General features: G+C 49.0%; 1 protein-coding gene across 1 annotated transcript in view; it reads right to left on the bottom strand.

Annotated features, from left to right (window-relative positions):
• Nucleotides 1-25,152, bottom strand: part of LOC119444283 (cytochrome P450 3A9) — a 647,396-nt gene that overhangs the window by 79,586 nt on the left and 542,658 nt on the right. The window contains exon 9 of the mRNA XM_037708706.2: nucleotides 11,474-11,558. Coding sequence (XP_037564634.2) covers nucleotides 11,474-11,558 — 85 coding nt within the window. The remainder of the gene's footprint in view (nucleotides 1-11,473; nucleotides 11,559-25,152) is intronic.

Consider the following 25,152-nt stretch of genomic DNA (forward strand, 5'->3'; position numbering starts at 1 on the left):
ATGACCGCAGACAAGGACTGTCAAAACGCAGGCAGCAATCGCAGCCACCGCAGCGGGCAAGGTTCATGCGGTCTATCGCTTCAAAGGAAACTGAGCGGCGGATGCACAGCGCATACAAAGGTCAGAGCAGTGTGGAAATAAGATACCGTGCGAGCGACGGCCACAGCCGGGCAAAGTACGAACGGAGTTGTTGGCAGAGTAGAAGCTGCGCCCCCCCCCCCCTCCCTCCCCGCGCTGCCTTACCGCGTTGTTTTTTTTTTCGCGTGGGAGATAGAGTGGCAAGTTCCCCTTACGGCCGTTTGCAAGATACGCCTTTGGTGCCAGAGCACAGCGTCGCCCCGCCTCCCTCCCTCCCTTTCATACCCCCACGGCCTTTCGCGCGACGGTCGCGTTTGCTTTCGGCCGTGTGTTCGCTCTCCGTGATAGCGCACGCGTCCCCCCCCCCCCCGCGCGCTTTCGCTCGCGCATACGGCGCGCGGCGATGATTTTATCGCCCTTGGAATCTATACGGAACCTCACGGCGACGGCGATGGCGACGGCGACGGCATAATCTGGTTTAAAAGTCCATGTAATTGCTATCGCAATAAAATTAATGAGGAGGATATGACGGTTTAGGCCACGTGACTTCCTCCGTACTCCGCTTTTCAAGCTAGAGCAGTCCGGACTGCTCCCGGCTGCTCTCGGCGTAGCGAAACTGCTCTTGTTCTGCCACTGGATGACGGCTCCCCTACTCCTGTTCGACCACTGAAACACGTCGCCTCTCGAACGTCGCCTCCCAATGGAATTCGCCATCAGACAAACTGATCGGGTGGGTTAGAGCCTTATATGCTTATGTATGACAATAAAACAGTGCGAAGTTATAATGCAAAACTTCTATCGTACGAACGGTACTGTGCTTGTACTGGAGGTTGTCAGCGTGTAACTGTGATTACAATGAGCGGTACAGTTTTAAAAGTTGCCAATGCTTAGTTGTTAGTTTAGTTGTTAGTTATTAATAATATATGACCACTTCAGAAAGAGATATTTTTCATTAGGCAGGTTGGTCGCGGAACAACTTTATTCGTTGTGAAACTGAAAGCTGCATACTCCTCCTGAAGAACAGATCAATTGTAAAAGTGCAGGAAAGAAAACATTCGCACATTTCGCACTTTCCTCGCACCCACGCGACGGACACGTCTGTTCATGTTGGCGAGCGAGATCGTTAGGCACGCCGTTTCCCATGCGTTTGCACGTGTTCCGGGCATGGCCGCTCAAAGTGAATCGTAACAGGGGGCGAAATGCCATAACGGCCGTGTCACATACATTGGGGTTAAATCACATGTTACAGATTCCCTGGTGGTCAAAATTAATCCAGAAATACTCAAATACGGCGTGCCTCATAATCAAATCGTGGTTTTGGCACGTGGAGTCGCAGAATTCATTCATTCATCCCGTGTATTGCGGTAAAGTGTATATCGGCCCAACCGAACGTTGCGTTAACGACAACTTAAGGGAGTATGCGCAAAAGTAAGCAAGAAATAGGAAAGGGGTGCGCACAAGGTTGCACACATTAGTGCGTGTTGTTGTGAGGCTCGATTTTCGCAGACTACCATTCTGGGTAGGAGCTGTAACGCTTCTTCTAGACTTTCATTGCAAGCCTTCTTTATCACAATGAACAGAGATCGTTTTATAAGTGAGCCATTGATCGCAGTTCTTAACCCAGAGTTAAACTTCTTGCGCAACTGCCTTTGACCTGTCCGTATACTACCTGCGGTGTTTCTGTACTTCTATTGTGCGCATTCCTGTCAAGGTGATATATGTCAAAGCCTTCGCGCTATTAATCAGTTGTGAGTGTAGTGCTTGTCTTTATTTTTTCTTCCCGTGTGAGTTGTCTTTTCGCTGCGGTAAAAAACCAGCTAGCACAACAACTGTTTAGATGTACTTAGTAAGTGAAAACTGCAAGTGAATTACAGTGGCCGTTCCCGAGTAAACAAAGTAATAGTTAAATTACAAAGTTAGCAGGAAACGTATTTAAATTGAAGTAATTAATTACATGTGCTTTGTTACCTACAAGTCTGGTACAGATCAACCAGCTCAGAAACACGTTTCTTAAGCAGCATTTTTTTTCTGCAGTGTGTCTCCTGCATTTCTTGTGTGTGCCTTTTATTCTTTTGTGTTGAAGCTTGTTTAACTTACAAGTATGATCCAGCTGGAAGCGCTCTCTATGGCAGAAATGCGAACACGGTCGTGGAAAATAACCATTGCGCAGCTTTTAGCAGCAATATCTGTACGAACGACTTATGGGTACAAATTATTTGCGCTCGAAATTGCTTTCATTAAACAGAGAAAGGTGTGCCACATCAATACGTTGTTCAATACTACATAAATAATGGCAGCTTGAAAGACAGTTTCCACCACGAACGTACTCGTTCGTATTGTTTCTTTATTTTTATTTGAAGCCACAAGTTGACCATGCCCTCTGGCACTTGCGTTTTTAGCAAGTATACGTGCGCATGGTAGCAAAGGTGCCATAGAAGCCCATACCTCTGGCAATGGCGGCTTGTGGAGGCACGGCAACGCCATCTACATTTCGCAGGGCCAACTTCTCGGCGGAAAAAAATCAACATTTGCCATTCGAGGCTTGTTGCGCCAAGTAGTCTACTGCACCAGCTCACAGAACATCGGTATGCCATCAGATATACTGAGCACACAAAAATACAAATGAAGCGTAGTAAGTGAGAACGTTCGCCACATCCTCTCGTCAAAATTTAACGTGAACACTCCCATCGATATTCATAGACCTCATTCTATAACGGCACACATTACCCCGGTGAGCCTTGAGAGTTTTGCATGAATTCAGAGCAATTGCTTCACCCAGATTTTGAACGAAGTAGCATATCTATCTAACATTAGTACCAGCACACATCTGTTATTTCCGGTGGTAAGATAAAATCAACATTACATTAAAATGATTCCCCAAACCACACTTTATTCTTCAGTAACACAGCGTGTGCGCCACCTGTAGTTTTTCTCTGGTACTGAAGACATAGCTAAAACGTAATATTCAGTGAAAAGGCACTTGAAAGTTACCGATGAACGCTTATAAGGTTAGCGCTATATACAGGGTGTTTCAGCGAACACTTTCAAAATGTATTTAAGGTTGCCTGTGGCAGATAGCCCAATTCTAGTTAATGAGCTGGTCTACTCGAAGAGGCGGACATCACTTGCACAAAAAATAGAAATGCATAATCGACTAATTAAGAAAAATTCACTAATTAAGTTTTCAAATAATTACCTGATGGCCCATATTGCAATTTACAAATTGCAGCCATGGAGTTCGCGAGGCTGATCCACTCAGAAATAATTCTCAGGATGACACCAGTTTCGAGATATTATTTCCCGAACTTTGCGGAGGAATGCATTGGCGTTCCAGCTAATTTTGAGCTTCAATGCATAAAATGACGTTTTGTTAAGAACCTAACTGGAACGCCAATGCATTTCTCCGCAAAGTTCTCGAATTAATATCTCGAAACTGGTGTCATCCCGAGAATTTGTTCCAACTGGATCCGCCTTGCGAACTCCACTGCTACAATTTGTAAATTGCAATATGGGCCACCAGGCAATTAGTTAAAAACTTAATTAGTGAATTGCTCTGAATTATGTTATTATGCATTTCAATTTTTTGTGCAAGTAATGTCCGTCTGTTCGAGTAGACCAGCTCATCAACTAGAATTGTGCTATCTGCCACAGGCAACCTTTACGGATTTTGAAAGTGTTCGCTGAAACACCCTGTATATATATATATATATATATATATATATATATATATATATATATATAGTGTTACGCTAAAGCTACAGAAAGGACGAAAGAAGAGGAGAACGAAGTGCACTTGTCTTGGTAGCGGCTCGGTGTCGGCGGGGCCCCTTTTCATCAATTCATCTGTTAAATAAACGCACCCCATCGTAACAGTTTTGGTGGAGGTGCGGAGTAAAACAACGGCGTCCCCGAGCAGCGACGACGAACCGCCCACAGGAGCGCAATTCGTGGAGCTTCGCCGAAGTCGCCGAATTGCCGGTCTGCCACCAGAGATAGCTTCTGACGGTGACAACCCGCCGCCTTCTTCCAGCTCCCAATGGCAGCCCTACATCGAACCACGAACCTTCGCCGGAAAAGCCGGGGAAGACGTGGACGGATGGCTCAGCTTTTACCAACGCGCAAGTAGGTTCAATGGCTGGAATGCCACCGCCCAGCTTAACAACGTAGCCTTCTTCCTCGAGGGAACCGCGTCAGTGTGGTTTGAAAACCACGAAGAAAGCATGACGACGTGGGAACGGTTCGTAGATGAAATCAAGAAGTGCTTCGGAGATCCGGCAGCTAAAAAGAAGCGTGCAGAACAAACCCTGATGCAGCGAGCCCAAGTTCCCGGCGAAACATGCACGACGTACATCGAGGAAGTGCTCAAATTGTGCAAGGCCCTCGACCCTCTGATTACAGAAGAGGACAAAGTTGGTCATCTTCTAAAAGGGATCGCCGAGGACGTGTAGCAGTTCCTCATCAGAAAAGACAGTATCGACTCCGTCAGTGACGTCATTCGGCACTGCCGCACCTTTGAAGCCTTGATAGCTCGGCGTATCACACCGAAGTTCGGCCGCCTGGCGAACGTAACTAACGTCGCCAGTGTTGACGTGGTCCCAGCTTCATCCGACCTTGCGTCAGTTATTCGGCAAGTGGTGCGCGAGGAGCTTGACCGACGTGAGGCGGCTTCCCTCTTGACTCCGCGGGTTCGAGAGCCCTTTGCTCACTGCGACTTCGGTGAGACGTCCATCACCGCCGTCTCCACAGATGCCTACACCTTCGCTCCTCTTTCAAGAGCGTCAAATCCTACTATGAACGCGCATCCCAGTTATCAGTTCCACGGCGATTACTCACCCAGAGCACCTGCAGTTTCTCAGGAGTGGAATGGCCGTGCCAGTTATCCAGCGAATGACAATTTCAGTGCATCCCGTGAGCGTCCCATCTGCTTCCAATGCGGTATTCGCAGACATGTCGCCAGATTTTGTCCACATCGCCGTCGCACGTCACTACCGTCGTATGAGCGATAGCACTTTTTATCGGCGCAGACAATCGCCACGGTGACGGGACACGCTGGCCTTCTGACTCCGATGGCAGGACAAACCACCAGGCGAATTACCGTAGCGACTCACCAGCTTCTGTGCGGAGCTTGACGCCACCGCCTTCACGCCAGCGCAGGTCTCCATCTCCGCGAAGACGTCTCACGTCACCGCCGCCGGGAAACTAGGCGGCGCGACCAATGGAGGTTAGGTCGCCAGTCATCATCAGCTACACGCCTCTATGCCTCCGCCCGTCACCATGTGTCATAACAAGATTCATGTTTTAGTGGACAATGCTGCTATGTTGGCCTTAGTGGACACAGGAGCGAGTGTCTCCGTTATCAGCCTGGATTTCAAAACCCAACTAGGCCGTAAAGTGATGTTTCTCTGGGACAACGCTAATGCATTTCGTGCTGTGAGTGGAGAGTTGCTCCCATCTATTGGAGTGTGCACCGCGAACGTTTATTTCTCTGATAACGTGTATCAAGCCGAATTTGCAGTGCTTGCTCAATCCACTCACAACGTAATTGTCCTTCGATTTCCTACAACAGTGCGGTGCCATTGTTGACTGCGGTACTGGCGAGCTTTTCCTCTCTCCTCTTGCCGACCAACCTGCTCCCTGTTCATGCACTCTCGCCGTCATTGAAGATGCTGTCTTACCGGCACGTTCCTTATCCAGAGTTCGAGTTGCTGCTTGCGGTGTCGACGCCGATACATTTGATGCAATTGTTGAGCCTGTGCCTTCGATGGTTGTGAAGAAAAGTGTGCTCGTACCTCGATGCGTCCTCTCTGTGGCCTGCGGAACAACTACATTGTGGGTGTCAAATTTAGCCTCCCAGTCAGTTGTGCTACCCAAGGGTATGCGACTTGCCTCTCTTGAAGTGGGTAGCGGCCTCCACATAGGCGCTTTAACTGATGACACGTCACACGAATCGCTGGCCCCGTCGTCCCTGAAAACTTGTTGCCTTTTCTAAAAATGATAAACAAGTGCACTTCGTTCGCCTCTTCTTTCGTCCTTTCCATAGCTTTAGTGTGACAATATATATATATATATATATATATATATATATATATATATATATATTGCGAGACAGCTGTTCAACCTCGACGGTTTATTATGCAGGCTGCGCGCTGAAGAGAATGACGCTGGCCATGACGATGAATATATACAGATGAAGAAGATGAAGGGGTAATACAATGCTCACACAATTACCCCCGCGCATGGGAGCGGCCAACCTGGCCGCTGGCTATGGCGGCGAACGCCGTATGAAAGGTTTTAAACGTTAAACATGCACAATCTCTGTGGTACGGTAGCGGCCGTCCAAAGGCGTAACAACGGGAGTGACACGATAGTTAACCGGCGAAGTCTGTTCCTGAACAGTGTAGGGCCCGACAAAACGCGACTGAAATTTTTCGCATAAGCCAGGAACGCGAACTAGAGTCCACAGCGACACTTCGCCTCCAGGCTGGAAGGAAACGACACGGTGGGATGCATCATAGCGAGTTTTGCGGTGTTGTTTACTGGCGTCGGTGTTGAGGCGGGCGTCTTGGCGACACTGGGTAATGTGCGAAAGAAATTGCTCACACATTGATGTGGACGAGGGCACCGGGACGCCAAAGAAAGAGACGTCGAGGACAGTGATTGGTTGACGACCATACACAAGGAAAAAGGGCGAGTACCCCGTTGTGCGTTGGACGGCCGTGTTGTATGCGAAGGTGACGAATGGAACAATGTCATTCCAATTGGTGTGGTCAGGGTTGATGTACATTGAAATAATGTCGGCCAGCGTACGATGAAAGCGCTCTGTAAGACCATTAGTTTGAGGGCGGTAGCTGGAAGTCGTTTTATGGATGGTATTGGACGCACGGAGAACATAGTCGAGAAGTTCTGACAGAAAGGTCCTGCCGCGGTCACTCAAAAGGATACGTGGGGCTCCGTGTCGTAAGAAGATGGCTTCCAAGAAAAAGGATGCAACCTCCGCTACGGAACCGGAAGGTAGTGCGGCTGTTTCAGCGTACCGTGTCAAGTGGTCTACAGCTGTGACAATCCATCGTTTACCGCCAGCCGATAAGGGTAGTGGACCATACAAGTCGATACCAACTACTGCGAAAGGAGCTTCAGGACACGGGACAGGTTGTAGCAGTCCAGCCGGAGGTGAGGTCAGTCGTTTGCGGTGTTGGCAGATCGAACAGGAAGCCACGTATTTTGCTACGCTTGTTGCAAGTCCAGGCCAAGAGAAGCGGCTGCGAATTCGCTCATAGGTTTTATGGAAACCAAAGTGACCGGCAGTGGGATCGCCGTGAATGGTCTCCAGTATCTGGGCCCGAAGTGTTCGGGGAACTACAGGAACCCAACGGTGTCCTTCGGGATGAAACACGTACCGGTATAGCACCGAATGTTCGATCCTGAAGTTTTTCAACTGCTGACGGAGTCGAGCGTTAGGTGTGCGAGAGGATCCCCGAATACGTTCCATAACGGACTGGCAGTAGGAGTCACTACCTTGGCAAGTTGCAAACGTCTGAGAATGGCTGGGTGGGAGCCGGTCGAGAGCTGCGAGTGAAGGAAATGGAGGAGACACGTCCGGCTGGTTCCTCATTGAAGGTGGTAAGCAGGCAGTGTTTGAAGACAGTGGTAGGGGACAACGAGAGAGAGCATCGGCATCCTGGTGTTTCTTTCCAAACGTGTAGGTGACGTCGAAGTCATATTCTTGTAAACGAAGTATCCAACGGTCGAGACGTCCCGTTAAATGTTTTAGCGTCGCCAACCAGCACAAGGCGTGGTGATCAGTAACGACCGTAAAGTGGCGGCCGTGCAGATAAGGCCGGAATTTTTGAACGGACCAAATAACGGCAAGACAATCTTGCTCGGTAATCGCATAATTTTTCTCTGCAGCTGTTAGCGTGCGACTTGCGTATGCGACCACACGTTCTTCGGAAGTTTGCTGACGTTGCAGATCGAAGAACAGCGCCGATACCATGGCCGCTCGCGTCAGTATGTAGAAGAGTGGTTGCGGTGTTGTCGAAATGACAAAGCACATGTTCGGACGTGAGGGCACGCTTGAGGGCGTCAAAAGCAGTTTGGCATTCGTCCGACCATACGTAGGGAGCTCCAGAAGCAAGTAGTTGATGAAGCAGCGCCGCAACGGTGGCAAAGTTACGTAGAAGCGCCGGAAATACGAAGCTAGGCCAAGGAAGCTACGCAAGTCTTTGGCGCGTTGAGGCCTGAGGAAGCGCAGGACAGCGGTAATCTTATCGGGGTCAGGTCGAATGCCCTCCTTGCTGACAAGGTGTCCGAGTACATTAATGGTTTTGCTGGCGAAGTGGCACTTTTCGTATTGAGCTGAAGGCCAGCAGCAGAGAGGCATGTCAAGACTTCGTCGAGGCGCTGCAAGTGCTGATGGAAAGTCGACGAAAATATGACGATGTCGTCAAGGTAGCATAAGCAAGTCTTCCACTTTCGACCCCGTAGTACAGTGTCAATCATCCACTCAAATGTGGCGGGAGCATTACACAGGCCAAAAGGCATTTCGTTAAATTCTTAAAGTCCATCGGTTGTGTCAAAGGCAGTTTTTTCCTTGTCTGCTTCGTGCATGGGGATCTGCCGGTATCCGGAGCGTAGATCAAGGCTGGTGAAATACTCCGCGCATTGTAATGAATCTAACGCATCATCGATTCGGGGAAGTGGATATACATCTTTGCGGGTTATTTTGTTCAAGGCACGGTAGTCTGCGGAAAATGGCACTGAGCCGTCTTTCTTACGCACCAAAACGACAGGTGACGACTATGGGCTTCAGGAAGGGCGGATGATGCTTCGTTTCAGCATGTCTGCAACGTGGGTATCGATGATCTGGCGTTCGGGGGAAGAAACGCGATATGGCCGCCGGCGCACGATGTAAGTTTCATCTGTGTGTATGCGATGAGCCGTTGCAGAAATCTGTCCCACAAGAGGAGAATGCACGTCGAAGGAGTCTTTATGCTTGGATAACAACGCCAGTAACTCATCCGTCTGCTGTGGCGTTAGATCAGTGCTGATTGCACTAGCGAGAACAGAAGCAGGGGCCGTATCTGTAGCTGTGGGTGCTTGTGAAACAGCAGTAGTCGAGGTAAGCACAGAGACAGGCTGAGTGTCGAAGACGCAAATTAAAACAGCGCCTTTAGGACGAAGTATTGACTCAGTGGTTGTGTTGAGTACAGCCAAAGTGGCCGTGCCGTTGGTGAAGCGAACAAGGCTAGGTGCCACAGCAATCCCTTTGGATAGGCAACGAGCTGATGGTACAACTAAAACGTCACCATCGGCGATGTCAGAGTTAACTACAAGAAGTTGTTCGCGGCCAGGAGGCACCATACAATCGTCAGCAATTCGTAAGCGAAGGCGCGGTTCGGGCACGTCGTCGGAATTGTCGGTCTCAGTCAAGTTAACGAGGCGTTGACGGCACGAAATGAAAGCAGACGCCGAAGAGAAAAAGTCCCACCCTAGTATAGCATGTGAGCACAGGAAGTCAACACTGCGAACTCGATATCGTGGCGAATCCCGTCAATGGAAACTCGAACGCTGCATCGCGCCGATGGGCGAATCAAAGCATTATTTGCGCCACGTAAAATAGCCCCGTTGTAAGGTGTAGTAACCTTACGTAGACGAGAGCACAACTCAGCGTGAATAATAGAAATAGCTGCGCCCGTATCAAGCAATGGTGGAACTGGTACACCTTCTACACACACTAATAAATTATTGGTCGGACACACTGGAGGAATTGTAGTCTGTGCGGGCCATGCAGCTTTCCCTCCAAAAACTGCACCATCTAGTTTTCCGATCGGTAGTCAGGAGTGCGGGAGTCCGGTAGCAGAGGTGATGTGGGGCGTCGGAGAGGGGAAGGCGAGCGGCGGCGCCCTGGACGGTAGTTGCGAGGCGCTTCGGGATTTGGAGACGGCGTAAGTGAGCGTGGGGAAAGCCGGTGCTGCTTGGGACTCGGAGGAAGCAACGGTTCTCTCTTGTAAACATCGTAACCACGGCGTTCGTCCTGTTGTTGTCTTCGACAAAAGCGCGATATGTGCCCGCGAATACCACAATAATAACAAATGGGGCGGGGCGCAGGCCGGGTAGGGTAAAATGCTGTGGCAGGTGCACGAGGTGCCAGAGTCGCCAGATGGTTGGGAGTAGCAGGAGCAGGAGGCGTTGTCTGAAGCGAACGTTGGTTGCATAGCCGCAACCTGAGCATACGACGTCGACGGCGAAGGAGGGGCACAGCCCACATTGCAGGTCATAGAGGACAGCTCCTCTTTGATGATGTCGCGCAGGCTAGGAACCGAAGGTTGCGGCCAGTGCGTTAAACGCGACGTGGGAAACGCCCTTGAGGATATCACGAACACGATCAGATTCAGTCATGGCTGCGTCAACACGGCGACAAAGGGCGAGGACGTCCTCGATATAAGAAGTGCATCAATCTTTTTCTTGGTGACCTCAGAGCGAACGTTTGGGGCGCCGAAAATTTCCCGAAGCTGGTGTCTGAATGCCGCCCAGTCAGGCAAGGAGCTCTCATGGTTAAGAAACCAAGTCCTGGTAACGTCAGTGAGGTAGAATGCGACGCTCCGAAGCTTGTGAGAATCAGTCCCACCAGTTACTCACTCACTCGGTCATAGTTGTCCAGCCAGTCATCAACGTCTTCACTAGGAAGGCCAGCGAACATGGTGGGATCGCGCTGCAGCGTGCTGACGGTCTATGAAGGAACGGCCGGTGGGGCAGAGACGATGACGCTGGGGGCTCCTGGTGGATCTTCTTGGGGCATGGTGGCGGAAAGGCGGAGCAAGCGGTGACCTGAACGAAGCTCCAGGGAAACTCCAAGTCGTAGAGGACCAAGGGATCGAGAGCAGCCTCCACCACTTGCGAGACAGCTGTTCAACCTCGACCGTTTATTATGCAGGCCGCGCGCTGAAGAGAATGACGCTGGCCATCACGATGAATATATACAGATGAAGAAGATGAAGGGGTAATATAATGCTCACAATATATATAGTCTTTACTTTTTATGGCTACGCGTAAGTGAGTTTTGGCGCCATTACAGAGGTAACTACAGTAAGACAATTTCGGAATATCTCAGCACGCATCGCCACAAGCAAACTTCAGAAAGTCTGCACAGTTTTGTATTCATAATTATTCGTCGATGGAAGCAGGTAGCCTGTGACTTCACATTTCTCTATTCTAATAGAATCGTCTGTACTTTTTCAAATGTTTTCATTGGAGACGTATTGAATGCATAATTTTCAGCAACTAGTGTTTTGTCCCGCGAGATGTAGTCGGGCTTCAATCGCACGACCATAATTCATGTAGCTGCTCATCGGCTTAGCCTCGCCTTCGCGACCATATGAATTGAGCTTGTATTTACCGCGTTTTCCAGTGTCCTTCTGCGGGGACCCCTCTTCGTTCTTGCACTCGGCATTCATCAAGAGGCGAACAAAGTCCGGTTTGTCCTGCGATGGGAACATTAGAGAATGAGTCAGTGGAATTATTCATCGTTATTATCAGCAGCTCTTTAAGAAGACTGCAGGTAATGTGCCTGCTATCATGGAATCTGGGAGGAGTGCTTTGCGACAGTACGCCGTGTGTTATACACCAAATGTGTGCTTCAACAGGTGGTGTTATCTACTGCATAGCGAAGACCTTGCACTCGTGACCATACTCAATTCTTTAGCGAAATATTGCTATAATAAAGACGCTGAGAAATACTGCTGTGGAGTCCAATAGAAATAATAGTTTTGAAACGTTAGAGCGCCAGCCGCTGGTGGATCAGTGCCAATGCGTTTTTGCCATTGGGGATATATTTTGTGCGTTCAACTCCGGGGCCATTTTCATTGGGGCCGTAATCATGAATGGTTGTGTGCTATAAATGATTGCGTATCAAAGAACTAAATTCGCCATAACAAACCCGCCGTTTTGCACATCTTCCACCAGTGGAATTGCGACGTTAACACTGATCTCAAAGACAAGGCTGGTAATAAATGAGCAGAGATGTGAGAAGCATCAGAATCTTCTTGGGCAAGTGATGGACGCTCCTTTATAGCTAAAATATACTTACGCAAGAAGGATACACCCATACATCAAGAGCTAACTACTCATTTAAGAATTGTAAAAGCAGGCAAATGACCTGACGCAGTTCTTGCATGTGCAGCACAAGACGCAAACATGATAATCAATGTAGTTTATTCATATTACAACTAGCTGGGCTGAAGCAAGCCTACCTTCTCTGTCGGAGTGTTACTAAGACATGCAGAGCCAATATATGAATTTCTATATCTCCCTTTAAACAATATCAGCAGTTCAAAACTTCCATATTTGCGTAGGTGCAACCCTCATCTCACAATTTAAATAGGTTTGTGTGACCTTCTGTCAAGCGTTGCTTTTTGCGTGCCTTATTAATCGTCTAAGCTGTAGTGGGTACGCCTTAGAGCTGCCATTGGCGAGTGAAACATAGGCGCGAGTACTGAACAGAAATGACCTATAATTCGGCTCAACCGGCATCAAGCTCTTGGTCGCCGGCTGTCGAAGAAATCTCTCCAGGCTTGGTGCGCATACAGCTTTTGTAGCCTCATCTTGCGGTCATCGGGAAATAATGTGAATTCGAGGCAGCATATCGTGCTGCCAAAGAGCCACGCTTTCCGATACCTTGAGGCCAACTGCTTCGCTAATCGAGGCCGTTGTTCGCCATGAATCCGCAAACCTGTTGTCTGCTCCATCCAACATGCTGCCACCGCAAACATCGATCGTTCCGAAATATGGTCTGACAAGATACGCGTACACAGGGCACTAAAGGGACAGTTCTATAGAGTACATGCATGCTGTATATACGGCAGCAAAGTTGCGCAACGTTCTATCATGTTGCGCGCTAAATAAACGAAGCTTTTGCCGGAAAGTCGCGTTTAACATTTGTAGAAGCCAAGCTCATCGTGACATGAACGAGCGTTGTCGACCTGCGCTACCTCCTGGGTCTACCAACCCCGCTTAGACGAAACTTGTACACGCTACAGAAAAAAGTAGGCTACTACCATTACAATTACTTCGCCCAAAAAATGTAATTGAATACAGTGACCAATTATTGCCCAAGAAATGTCTCTAAACAATTATTAAAAATCTTTAATATAATATTACGTTATTTTCATCCCAGATTTTAATAACGTTGCGCAAATACAGTAAATATAACGAGCTGGCTGGGTTATTTTAGTGCGTTATCTGCAGCAGCCCTTGACACATTGTTTCTCTTCATACAGATTTGTTTTTATGAATTTTTCATTTGTTATCTTCAGCAGCAATTCCAGGACATTAACAGCGGCACTGAAAACCTACCCCAACGGCTCAAGTACCTGAATGAGCTTTCGAAAGTTATCCGAGTCTGCTTAAGAATAAACAGAAACAGCGCAACAGCCTCGTCAAAGGATACAAGGACTAAGTCTTCTTCTGGTCAAAGCATCGGCTATGACCAGTTGCTAAAAATTGAATAATAATAGAAGAAGAAATCGCTCAATCATTTTGTCAGAGCTTGTTTTCAATATGTAAGTTGACGGTCGCCACGTCCCGCACACATGCCGTCATCATCGTTGAGATTGGGTGGCAATAAAGGAAGATCGGGTAGCCATCGCATCGTTCTCGGTTATTTACAGCCTGTACCAATGGCTATCACAACAAAGAGAAGCGATAAAGCAATCATCATCATCACCATTAGTGTTATTGAAGAAGAAGGATGGAGTTTACGCAGCCCGTCGACAAGAAGGCGGTACGCAGACTTCTCGGTCTGTGTACCTATTATGGGCGATTTGTCAAGGTCTTTTGACTCATCTTCGCGCATTGACTCATCAGACACAATCAGGCGTCGATTTCAGGAGGAAACTCCGCAAGTGGAAGCATTTCAAGAAAGCAAGCCCGGCTTGCAGCCACCACCGGTACTTGCACACTGGGACGAAAACGCCGATAGCGAAATCCTCACCAACTAAGTAGTGTAGGCCTCTGCGCCGTGCGAGCCCAAACGAAAGATGGACTTGAAAGGGACGCAGGGGCAACCAACTATTTTACGACGGAAAAAGAGTGTCTTGTCATTATTCGGGAAACGGCAAAATTTCGGCCTTCAACGTCGTAAGCGACCATGACGGGTAGTTTTGGCTAGCAAGTTTAAAGGACCATTCAGGCCGCCTTGCTTGGTGGATCTATGGACAGCAAGAATCTAACACCACTGTAGCCTACAATCCCGAACGCAAACACTCTGATGCCGAGTGCCGTCACGCGCCGCTATTGATACACCACCGCAACCCCCCCCCCCCCCCCCCCAAAAAAAAAAAAAAAAAAAAACAAGGACACTTTCCTGGGAACGATAAGCACAGACGACTTCGCTGAACAACAGCTAACAGACACTGAAGTAAGAAGCCAGATCGATCTGGCTCATGGACTATATATAAGCGCATGTATTTTTTTTACAGTGAAGCTGTTTCTGTGGACCCTGTGCCGTCGTTGTCAGTTTCGCTAAAAGCCACGTCACCTAGCGGGAGAGGAGAGGAAAAGAATAGCTCAGCCCTGTGAGAACGCTGCGAGAGGGTGCACATGAAAAGGAGAACGGGGAGGGGAGCTAAGTTTTTTCTTCCTCCTTGAAGTCGATCAAAGTCTTTTCAAGGTGATTATCGGCGTCGATGAAGCAGGAGGCATGTTGGAGGTAACAAAATTTGAAGATATATTGTAATGAAAATATTTACACAGTCAAATGCAGAGTTTGCAAAAGAACACTGATGCAAAACAAACAAGTAAACAGCGCCTTACTCATCTACTTTTTCTTAAGTTAGAGCCTAGGACAACTGTCACTACACACGACCAATTGAGTCTCACTGCTCTACTACCAAGTGGTTACGGCCCAGACTAGCATTGCATCGTACGCAGTCTTACGGATCTATCAAGTTTAACCTACTACACGAAGACCTGCGACCCTGGAGGAGTGGCTGGCGGACTTCTCCCCAGATATTATGAAAGCACTGCTCGTACGCCTGGGCCTGTCTTCTGGGCCTGTCTTCTGGGCCTGTCTGAAGATTAGGCCTCGCTCTTTTTGGTGGACCCGGACTGGGGTCTATTTTTAAATAAAGTTGTTCTCTCTTTCTCTCTCTATCAGGTTTAGTGATTACAGCCTAGACTTAGGAACAAGCACCTCGTCTGGATTGTTATAGGTGAAAGAGACAAAGAAAAAGGGCGGTAGGGTCGTTGGCCCATCCCACAGAAGCAGTTGTCAATGAGAGTTGAAAGTTTGTGGAGCCACAACACAAAGGGTGGGCTTACTCTTAAAAGTAAATGTATTTGAAAACAACCCTGTTTTCCTTCTTCCTACAGCTTCGTTTCCCTATCGTATTTCCACGTGGTCAGTGACGGCCTCAGCAAACACGCCAGGCACACACGATTTATTGCTAGGCCATCTCAAAGCTCGGTGGCGTCTCTAGCGAACAAACGGCTCGGGAGCTGGTGTCACAACACCGCGTACCGCAGTCCCCCCTTGACCGTTGGCGGCATCCGGACTCGGTGTTCTCAAGACGACGTTCTCCGAACGCGACCTTCGCATGCGCACCGTGGCTCTACGGCGCACACTGTAAGTTGTCACTCGACGCCATGCGGGCTTTTCTCAGCGCTCAAAACAAGATACACGTGGTTGCCGCCCGGACGCGTAGGGGAGTGAACCCCCGCTCCGTACACGCAACACGTGGTCAACATTGCTTAGCCCCTCTAAACCTCGGCGGCGTCTCTAGCCAGCAGGGGACTCGGCAGCCGGCGCCGCAACACCGCGTACAGCCGTCCCACTCGAGGTTTGTCTGTGTGGACCTATTATGACCATCGGCGGAATGCAAACCCAGTGCGCGCCAGACCGCGTTCGCCGAAACCGTTCTCCGCATCCGCCCCCCCCCCTCCCACGGCGCGCGCCACAGACGCGCGCCGAAACGGTTGCTCCACAGACGCGCTGGGGAGTGGACGCCTCCCGTCCACTCTCCAGCGCGTCCTACCTACATGAATATTTCGTGTTTTGTAATTTTCCCCTTTGGTATTTTGTATTTGTATTTTTATTTATAAAATCATTTTTGTAAATGAAAAATTTGCTTATTTTTTAGTGACATTGTAACCTTGTGAAGCTGATCCGATTCCGCTGCTTCTTTGCTACTGTTATGTACTGCGCACATGTTTTGCGCACTTGCGTGATGTCTTGTACTGAGCGCATGTTTTCACTATCTACTTGCATCATACCATGTTAACTCTTGAATAGTTATAATCGAATATCATTCGTACACCCTCCCCTCTACAATAATGCTCGATAAGAGCGATGTGGGTATTCCAATAAAAAATACGTGGGCAACTCGCGGCACTGCGAAAGTATATACAAAACATTCATGCAGCCCTACACCGCCCATTCTGCATGTTCGAGAGATGAGCAGCCTAACAGGTGGGTTGACGTAAGTCGCGCCGTCTAATACTCTCGTTGGAGGGGGAGAGCGTGAGGCGCACCAACCAATGGCGGTGTACGAAAAACAGAGGTCAACGGAGGAGTGGGGTGTGAGAGGAGTTCGCGTTAGGATTGGTTATATATACGGAGCTTTGGTCAAGGACTGTTGTCTGGGAACGTTGTAGAAAAAACGTGAGGAACGCGCTTGGAACGCCGGCACCCGTGGACGCCGACGCGTCCCATCCCCCGCAATTAGCACCGCTCGCATAAGCGTTGATTGTAGATACGCAGCTTTGGTCAAGGACTCTTGTCTGGGAACGTCGTAGAAAAAGCGTGAGGAACGCGCTAGGAACGCCGTCACCCGTGGACACCGACGCATCCCATCCCCCGCAAATGTTCGGGCCAGCCAAGGGGCCAGGAATGCAACTGAGACTCGGACGCTCGCTCCCATTGCAGCCGGCCTGACGCGGCATGCCGTACATATTTTTTAAAGCATGGTGACCACGCGAAGCACGCGTGAAAGTGAAAATAAGGTGGAAGAATGGTGAAACAAAGCATTTAAAATAGACCGCTCGCGAACTTTGACTTTCATGGTGTAGCACTCGGTGTAACTAACACAGCTTCGCTGTTCGACCACCTTCACGGAGTGGCTGGGAGGCGGTGATTTTTTTTTCTTTTTTGTTGGAAAACGAACTCCTCGTGAAGAAATCCTCGTTGTGCCCTCAGCACTACAGCCCGACGTTTTGTGCGTCGGACATGAAGATCCCACGGCAGGGTACCTAGGGTTCTTGCATGCGCTTGAGAGGTTTAAAAAAATAGGCGTGGCTTTGCTATCGCAAACACCAATGACCAGCGGAGCTGAGTGGAAGCCCCAGCAAAGTTGTGCAAAGCTAGGCGAACAGCGTGGTTTAGCAAAGCTGGATAAAAGCCAAGCAAGGTATATTGGAGTTAAGCATTGCTTGGCTATCGTTTTGCTTGCCTATCACTATTGCATGGTATATTGGCGAGCAACTGGGGATCTTCGTTTCTTCGCCGACGCTTGGTCTCCGCTTCTCTTGCTCGAACACCTGCATCTTCTCTTCAGCGACGATTGGCTTCAACTTCCCTTGCCCGTTGCTCGGGATCGGCTCTGCGTTTCCTAGCACGCTCACGAGCCGTTTCTCTACGGCGTTCCAATCGAGTGGCTTCTTCTTTGGGAGTTCTAGCGGTCGGCTTCACCATTGCACTACGTCGAGAAAGTCCAGGACGAGAAAGACACGGCCGGACTGGACTATGCACACAGTCCAGTCCGGCCGTGGCTCGGAGCAGCTGTGCATTATTCCGCTCCCGCTCCACTCCGCCCTGCCACCTGTGCCGCCGGTCGTACTCTCCACTCACCTCCCTCTAACCCCTCGCCACAGTTCTGTTCCCTCTCGAGAGCTTTCCCTCTCGCTATACACTTGCCCCTCTCCTGACTTGGCTATGCTGCGAACATCGCTGCGCACGGACCGAGCTCGACTTTAACAGCTCTGCTGTAAAATTCAGAGCCCTTGAAGATGTGAGACTGTGAAGATGGAAGCCACCGAAGCTGTGACTATGGTGGGTCTGCTGCAGTGAATGTTGCCCCCACGATGACAATGGGCGTCTCCTCATTGGGCATCAGCAAACTGAACATGGCTACCATGAACGTTCCCGTTGAGACACTCGCGTTGAAACTTGGCCGTCGCACCGGGGAAGTTGGCGCTAGCGTTGCCGGGGCGTGCACCACCGTTGTCGGGTTCCTGGAGGGCAACACATCTCTGACGTTTGTCCTCAACATCATGCTCCCGCCTCTCGGGGTCGGCGGCTCTTCACTGACGTTTGGCCTCAGCATTGTGTTCCCTGAACTCGTGGTTCGCAGCTCTTCGCTGACGTTTCACCTGGACTTCGGAAGCCCTCACGCTAGAATCGGCACGTCGATGACGAGCCCTTTCCCTAGCGCGTTCGCGGTGGCATTGCTCAAACGTTTTAGGACACGTTGTCAGTTCCTCATGAAAGGCTCATACCATTACGACGACAAAAGGGAAGTGAAATTCTACGCTGGAATGATTAGCGGACGACTACGACGAACGAGGGAGCAATTGCGCGAGCGCATGCGGCATGGCATCCAACGGCATGAGCGCAAACAGAGGGGCGCCAACGAGCCAGCTGCGGATGAAAACGACTACGCTCGAGCTAATGCTGATTATTATAGTTTTTTTCTACACGCGCACACGATACTGGGGCAACTAGCCCTTAAAAGCTTCGCTGTAGAAAAAAGTATTTGTGGTGATACCTGACAGCCGACTTCACCCATTACATCAAGACATGTCAAGACTGGTCTGTCTGCTGTAATGCAGTGCGTCGTCCAATGTGCCTTTCCGTGTGTCTGTTGTTCGGCCTGCACTACAATAATGTATGAGGCTGGCAGCGACGTAACCCACCGCCAGGACGGCCAGCATGATTGCTAAAGCTTTCTTGCTGGCCATTACAGCAGCTTGGGATGGAGTTATTAAGGGTCCTCTCCGCCGTCAACATACTGGAATATGTGGATCGTCATGGCTACCGACTGCCTTAGGCAGTTAACCGAAACGAAATCACTGTCGAAAGGCAGTGCAGCCAATGTGGTGATATTCTCCGCCAAGATCCTGCTGCGACATGCTGTCCCAAAAGTCCTCATCACCGACATACAAAATATATTTTACAGTGGAGATCACACGATCGATACTGCAATATTGCAGGATAAATCACTGCACTACAAGAGCCTATCACCTTTATACGAATGATCTTATGGAGTGTCCTTGCCAACTTGTTCGCAACATACGTCGAAGTCGAGCACAAGACGTGGGATGTGCCGTCCGTCCATAGGCACCCTTCGCTGACAACACGGTAGTGCTAGAAAAACACTGCAACTGACGCCGTTCAAGCAGGATTACGGAAGAAACGCGGTAACGACACCTGACACAATGCTGCTAAACGTGATCAAGGAAGACAATCTCGATACCGCCTTCCTTCCGCGTACCGAAGAAGCGCGATATATCGCCTACCTGCGTATAAAGAACTAGGAAACGACTGACAGCTAAATCTTCTACCACGTTATGTGGAGCACCAGCGGGTTAGGTCAAAATTACGGCCGACGTCAACTCGGTGAACATTTTTTGCGACGCTATTTCGGTTCATGCAAGGTAGTCTGACGTCTTGGCGAACTGCTGTGAGGTCGTGCCCTATGGCGTTGCGCAATCACAGCGGTGGCGTGCACGGCTCGGAGTCGTATGCGTAGTGCTGCCATTACACGTGCGCTTACCTACTCCAGGACTGCGATGATTACTTTCTTATTAATACGTTAGTATTCTTAAGCTGATGATGGTGATGATGATTCTTAGGCTACTTCGTGCACTTTGCGGGGACATAGTATATTTGTATTTATGTATGTTTCTTTGTATGTGCCAGAGAACTGGAAGAGCGCCAACATTAAACTAATCCATAAGAAGGGAGACGTTAGAGAATTGACAAATTTTAGGCCCATCAGCTTGCTTTCAGTATTGTATGAAACATTCATCAAGACAATTTCCAATACAATCAGTGCAATACTTGACTTCAATCAACCAAGAAAACAGGCTGATTTCAGGAAGGGGTATTCTACAATGGATCATATCCATGTCATCAATCAGGTAATCGAGAAATTCGCGGAGTACAATGAGTCCCTCTATAAGGCTTTCAAAGATTATGAAAAGGCATTTGATTCGGTAGAGATACCAGCAGTCAAAGAGGCATTGCGTAATCAATGAGTACAGGAGGCATACGTGAATACCTTGGCAAATATCTACAAGGATTCTAGAGCTACCTTGGTTCTATCAACCTATCAAGAAAGGGTTCAGACAAGGAGACACAGTCTCTCCAATGCTATTCATTACATGCTTAGAAGAAGTATTAAAGCTCTTAGATGGGAAGGCCTAGGAGTGAGGATCAACGGCGAATATCTCAGCAACCTTCGGCTAGCAGATGACATTGTCCTATTCAGCAACAATGGGGACGAATTACAGCAAATGATTGAGGACCTTAACCGAATAAGTGTAAGAGTGGAGTTGAAGCTTAATGTGCAGAAGACAAAGGTAACGTTAAATAGCCTGGCAAGGGAACAAGAATTCAGGATCGCCAGTCAGCATCTAGAGTCTGCAAAGGAGTACGTTTATCTTGTCAATTACTCACAGGAGGCCCTGATCATCGGAAAGAAATTTACAGAACAATAAAATTGGGTTGGAGTGCATATGGCCGGCATTGCCAAATCCTGACTGGGAGCTTACCACTGTCGTTGAAAATAAAAGTGTAAAATCATTGCATACTACCGGTGCTAACATATGGGGCAGAAACTTGGAGCTTAACAAAGAAGCTCGAGAACAAGTTTACAGCGAAGCTGTTAAGGGCTCACTCTTTGATGGTCGCGTCCGGCAATAGAAAAAAAAACTCATTGGGCGTATGCTGTATGTGCGAGTGAAAGCGCGCGAGGGCGAGGGACGCGCGCTTTCACGGGGAGCGAACGCACTGCGGAGAGGAAATGCGACTTCCCAGTGGAAGGGAGTGGTGGGCGAGGAGGGCATCGAGGCACCCTAGACTGCGCGTGCGTGCCCGCTCTCTTACTGCGGCGCATGCGTGCAAGCCCTGCCGGCCTCTGCCACCTGTGCCGCGGACTCTTTCTGGGCTCTCGCCCGCCTCTCGCCTTAAGGGCAAGATATAGTCCGAGTAACGCGCGCGCGCGGCCACGCGCGGTGCGGTTAAGCAACGTCGGTGAAAAGTGCTCGATCTACAGTCTGGCGTCACGGAGTATGCCAGCGTGCCCAGCTGCATCGGGTGCGCTCAGCGCTGCCGACGCGGAGATAGAACACGTTATATTTCACGCGGCTGCCGCTAGACCAGAATGCACTGCGCGCTGTAGGCATAGAGTAACATACAAGGGAACAAGGATCGGCAACATTGATGCCTTCAGGTAGCATATGTGGGTTTAATCACCAGCTGCCTTCACAAAAAAAAAAAAAAAAAACAGATCACGTACTCGTGACGCCTGCGGCAGAAAGGATGTTCCACATCCGCCGCAAGGCTTGTGGATGGTGGCGCTGGCTAACACACCCAGGGTTAATTCTAGTTGTAATACATAAATACCCCAGAAAGTGGATGGGAAAACGGCGCCGCGGTAGCTCAATGGTGAGAGCATCGCACGCGTAATGCGAAGACGTGGGTTCGTTCGCCACCTGTGGCCAGTTGTTTTTTCATCCATTTTCATTAATTATAATTTCTTCATTTCAATTAGTAAGTACAAGTGATTTCCCCTGTGTTGTCGTTGGTGTCACTGTTTGTGTGCAGACGTGTATGTCTGCATAAACACACAGTGGCATCGTGTGCTTGCTGCTCTGGCGGCACAGCTTACACGAAGCTGCTCGATGCATGCAAGCAACGCGTTAAAAAATCGAAATATAGCCTATATCACGTGCTCGTGACGCCTGTGGCCAGTTGTTTTTTCATACATTTTCATTAATTATGATTTCTTCATTTAAATTAGTAAGTACAAGTGATTTCCCCTGTGTTGTCGTTGGTGTCACTGTTTGTTGGTTTCTTCATGATATGATTAATAAAAATCGGGCCCCTAGGTTCCCTTTCTTCTCGTTCATTACATAACGAGGGCTCAAATCCGGCAACATTGAGGCGTTCAGGTAGCATACGTATGTGTGTTTATTCACCAGTTGTCTTCCCCCCCAAAAGAAGATCACGTACTTGTGACGCCTGCGGCAGAAAGGATGTTTCACATCCGCCGCCAGGTTTGTGGGTGGTGGCGCTGGCTAACACACCCAGGGTTAATTCTAGTTGTAAGACATAAATACCCCAGAAAGTGGATGGGGAAACGGCGCCACGGTAGCTCAATGGTGAGAGCATCGCACGCGTAATGCGAAGACGTAGGCTCGTTCCCCACTTGTGGCCAGTTGTTTTTTCATCCATTTTCATTAATTATAATTTCTTCATTTCAATTAGTAAGTACAAGTGATTTCTCCTGTGTTGTCCTTGGTGTCACTGTTTGTTGGCGTCTGATGATATGATCAATAAAAATCGGGCCCCTCTGTTCCCTTTCTTCTCGTTCAAGGATAAGAGAGGACCCTTGCATAGGCCCCTGCGGCCGATTTTGGTTCGCAGCTCACCTAGCGGGTGTGTGGATTCTATACAGACTCAGAGATTGGGACGGCAGAAAAACTAATCTCAAAGGCTATTTTCTGGTGATAAGACAAATTGCACGGCCTCCAAGATTGCGTCCGTGCGAATGCTCGTCCCGAAGGCTATATTTCGATTTTTTTAATGCATTGCTTGCTGCATCGAGCAGCTTCGTGTAAGCTGCACCGCCAGAGCAGCAAGCACACGATGCCACTGTGTGTTTATGCAGACATTTTAAATAAACATGACAAGTGTTGCAAGAGACGAAACATTTTATATTCAAGTTTCAAGTCAGTAAGCACAAGCACACTTTTTTCGCAACGTTCGATGAACGCAAGCACAGGAAGATGGTCTCACTGCAAAGTGCAAGACATGCAAAATTCAGGTGCCATATGTTGAGATTAAATTTCACAAAAGGAATAAACAGGCGATATTATAAAAAGCCCCACAGGACGGTAAACCTGCAGAAGACAGCATTAGTAATAAATAGGAAAACAATGCTCGTGCTTGGAAGCCTAACCTTTCTAATTAATAGTTTCGAGCTGCATAGCAAACAACGAATGAAGGCTGCTCACTGCAGTTGTCAGCCAACCACGCTCTCTCCCTCTCCTGCCATTGTTACTGCACCACGCAACACAGCTGTAATTACCATAGTACTTGGCTACAGACGGCATGACCTGAAAAAAAAAGTATTCGTTATGTCTTCTCTCCCACCTTCGCACAAATTTTCACCTACACACTTCAGATGGCCCTTTCGCGAAAAGCGTCACGTGCAATTGTTGCAGCTAAAAAAATCAAACTTCGGTGTCATGCATGTGCTACTGATTCAGGAGTGTTTATTCAGAATACGTCGTAGCCACAGCTTACAAACATTCTTCTCAATTCGCAAGTTCTCTCTAATTGCGCTCGTAACAAAGGCTTCAGACAATCTGCGCACGCCACGAATAACGATCCTAAGCACAACTGCATTCTTTCACACAATTGCACACACGTGCATTGAATTCAGACTACGTATACCGGCGTGTGCCGACTCACTTTCTCGCGGCAAGAAACGATTTTCTCGCAAACGTGCTGCGCGGCATTCCAAATTGCTGTTTCTTACATAATGTGAAGCAATCCACGAACATCATGCGCGAAGCGAAGAACACAAAAAAGCTCCCTGCGCCGAACAGCACAACGCGACAAATGCCAACTTACGGCTGAAGTGACAAATACATAAGCAATTTGAAAAGTAATTAAAGGAAAAAAGAACGTAATGAAGGCGTTCTTACCAAGCAGCAGCTAAGCAGACAGACGTTCAGGCAGACGAACCCATCGAAGACCACGGAGACATTATCGCACATCTTTTATAGCGTCGCCTTGCCTGATCACACCATGGCCGGTATTTTGTAGCGATGCGTTATGTTTCATTCTATACTAGTCTTATCATCCACCGCTCACGGCCGGCTGGTCCCGTTGATAACGTCTACAGCCACATAGACAAGTAGACGTATAGCGCACTAGAAGAGTTACTGCAGTAGATAACTAGTACGCGCGTTCCTTCGAGACAGGGAGTGTTGTATTGCCCTCTAGCGGGCGACATGAAGCTGCTTAGTTCGGCCGCTTTTAGGCTGGAGTGGCCACTCTTGTAATCCGTATGTTACTCTAAGCTGTAGGGGCAAAGGGCAGAAGGCAAAATGGCGGCTTGCGGCGCTCATAGTGAAAGCGCGGCGGTGGCTTTCTCAACGTCCGTGGACGATGACAGCGCAAGTAAGGACATGGCCCGCTTCCGCTTTTGACGTAGCCGACGCACTAGGAGTGCGATCTTCTGGCTGTCAGGACAAGTTAACGCCATGCCGTGAAGGCACTCAAACAACACGGAGCGAGAGCTGAGTATAAGGTATTTTTTTGTGTTTGCGTATGCAAAAAATCACGATGTGCTTTCTTTTCGAACTTATGTTCATATGTTATGCATGACTGGTCATTCATGTGTGTGTAGGTGATTGCCGCTCTGTCAGGCTTGTGGTGCCTTTACGCCGATCCCTTTGGCAACTGTGTATGTTGGTTGCCTGAAATAAAGCGTTGTGTCAAAAAAAAAAAAAAAGCGCGCACAACTCGGACGGCGCGGGCTACTGCTGTCAGAGAGCGAGAATGCGCATGCGCCATGGAAATAGCTGTTCGCGCGGCCGTGAAGTTGCGCTCCCACAAAAATAGATGGCGCTAGCCTCGCGCGGCGTGCGCGCCCAACTGTAGAGGAGGCAAATTTCTTCCACAGGCTGGCGTGGCTGGCGTAGCGTATCCGATTTCGCCTATCGCGGCCTGGCGCGCCGAACACGATGGACTATATCTTGGCCTTAACAGTGTCGACAACGGCGTTTAGCCGTTCCGTCACGTAGCCAGCGTTTTGACAGTGGTTGTGTGCGGTCACACAAACAGCGCGC

Source organism: Dermacentor silvarum, chromosome 3 (assembly GCF_013339745.2).
Source record: "Dermacentor silvarum isolate Dsil-2018 chromosome 3, BIME_Dsil_1.4, whole genome shotgun sequence".
Classification (NCBI taxonomy): Eukaryota; Metazoa; Arthropoda; class Arachnida; order Ixodida; family Ixodidae; genus Dermacentor; species Dermacentor silvarum.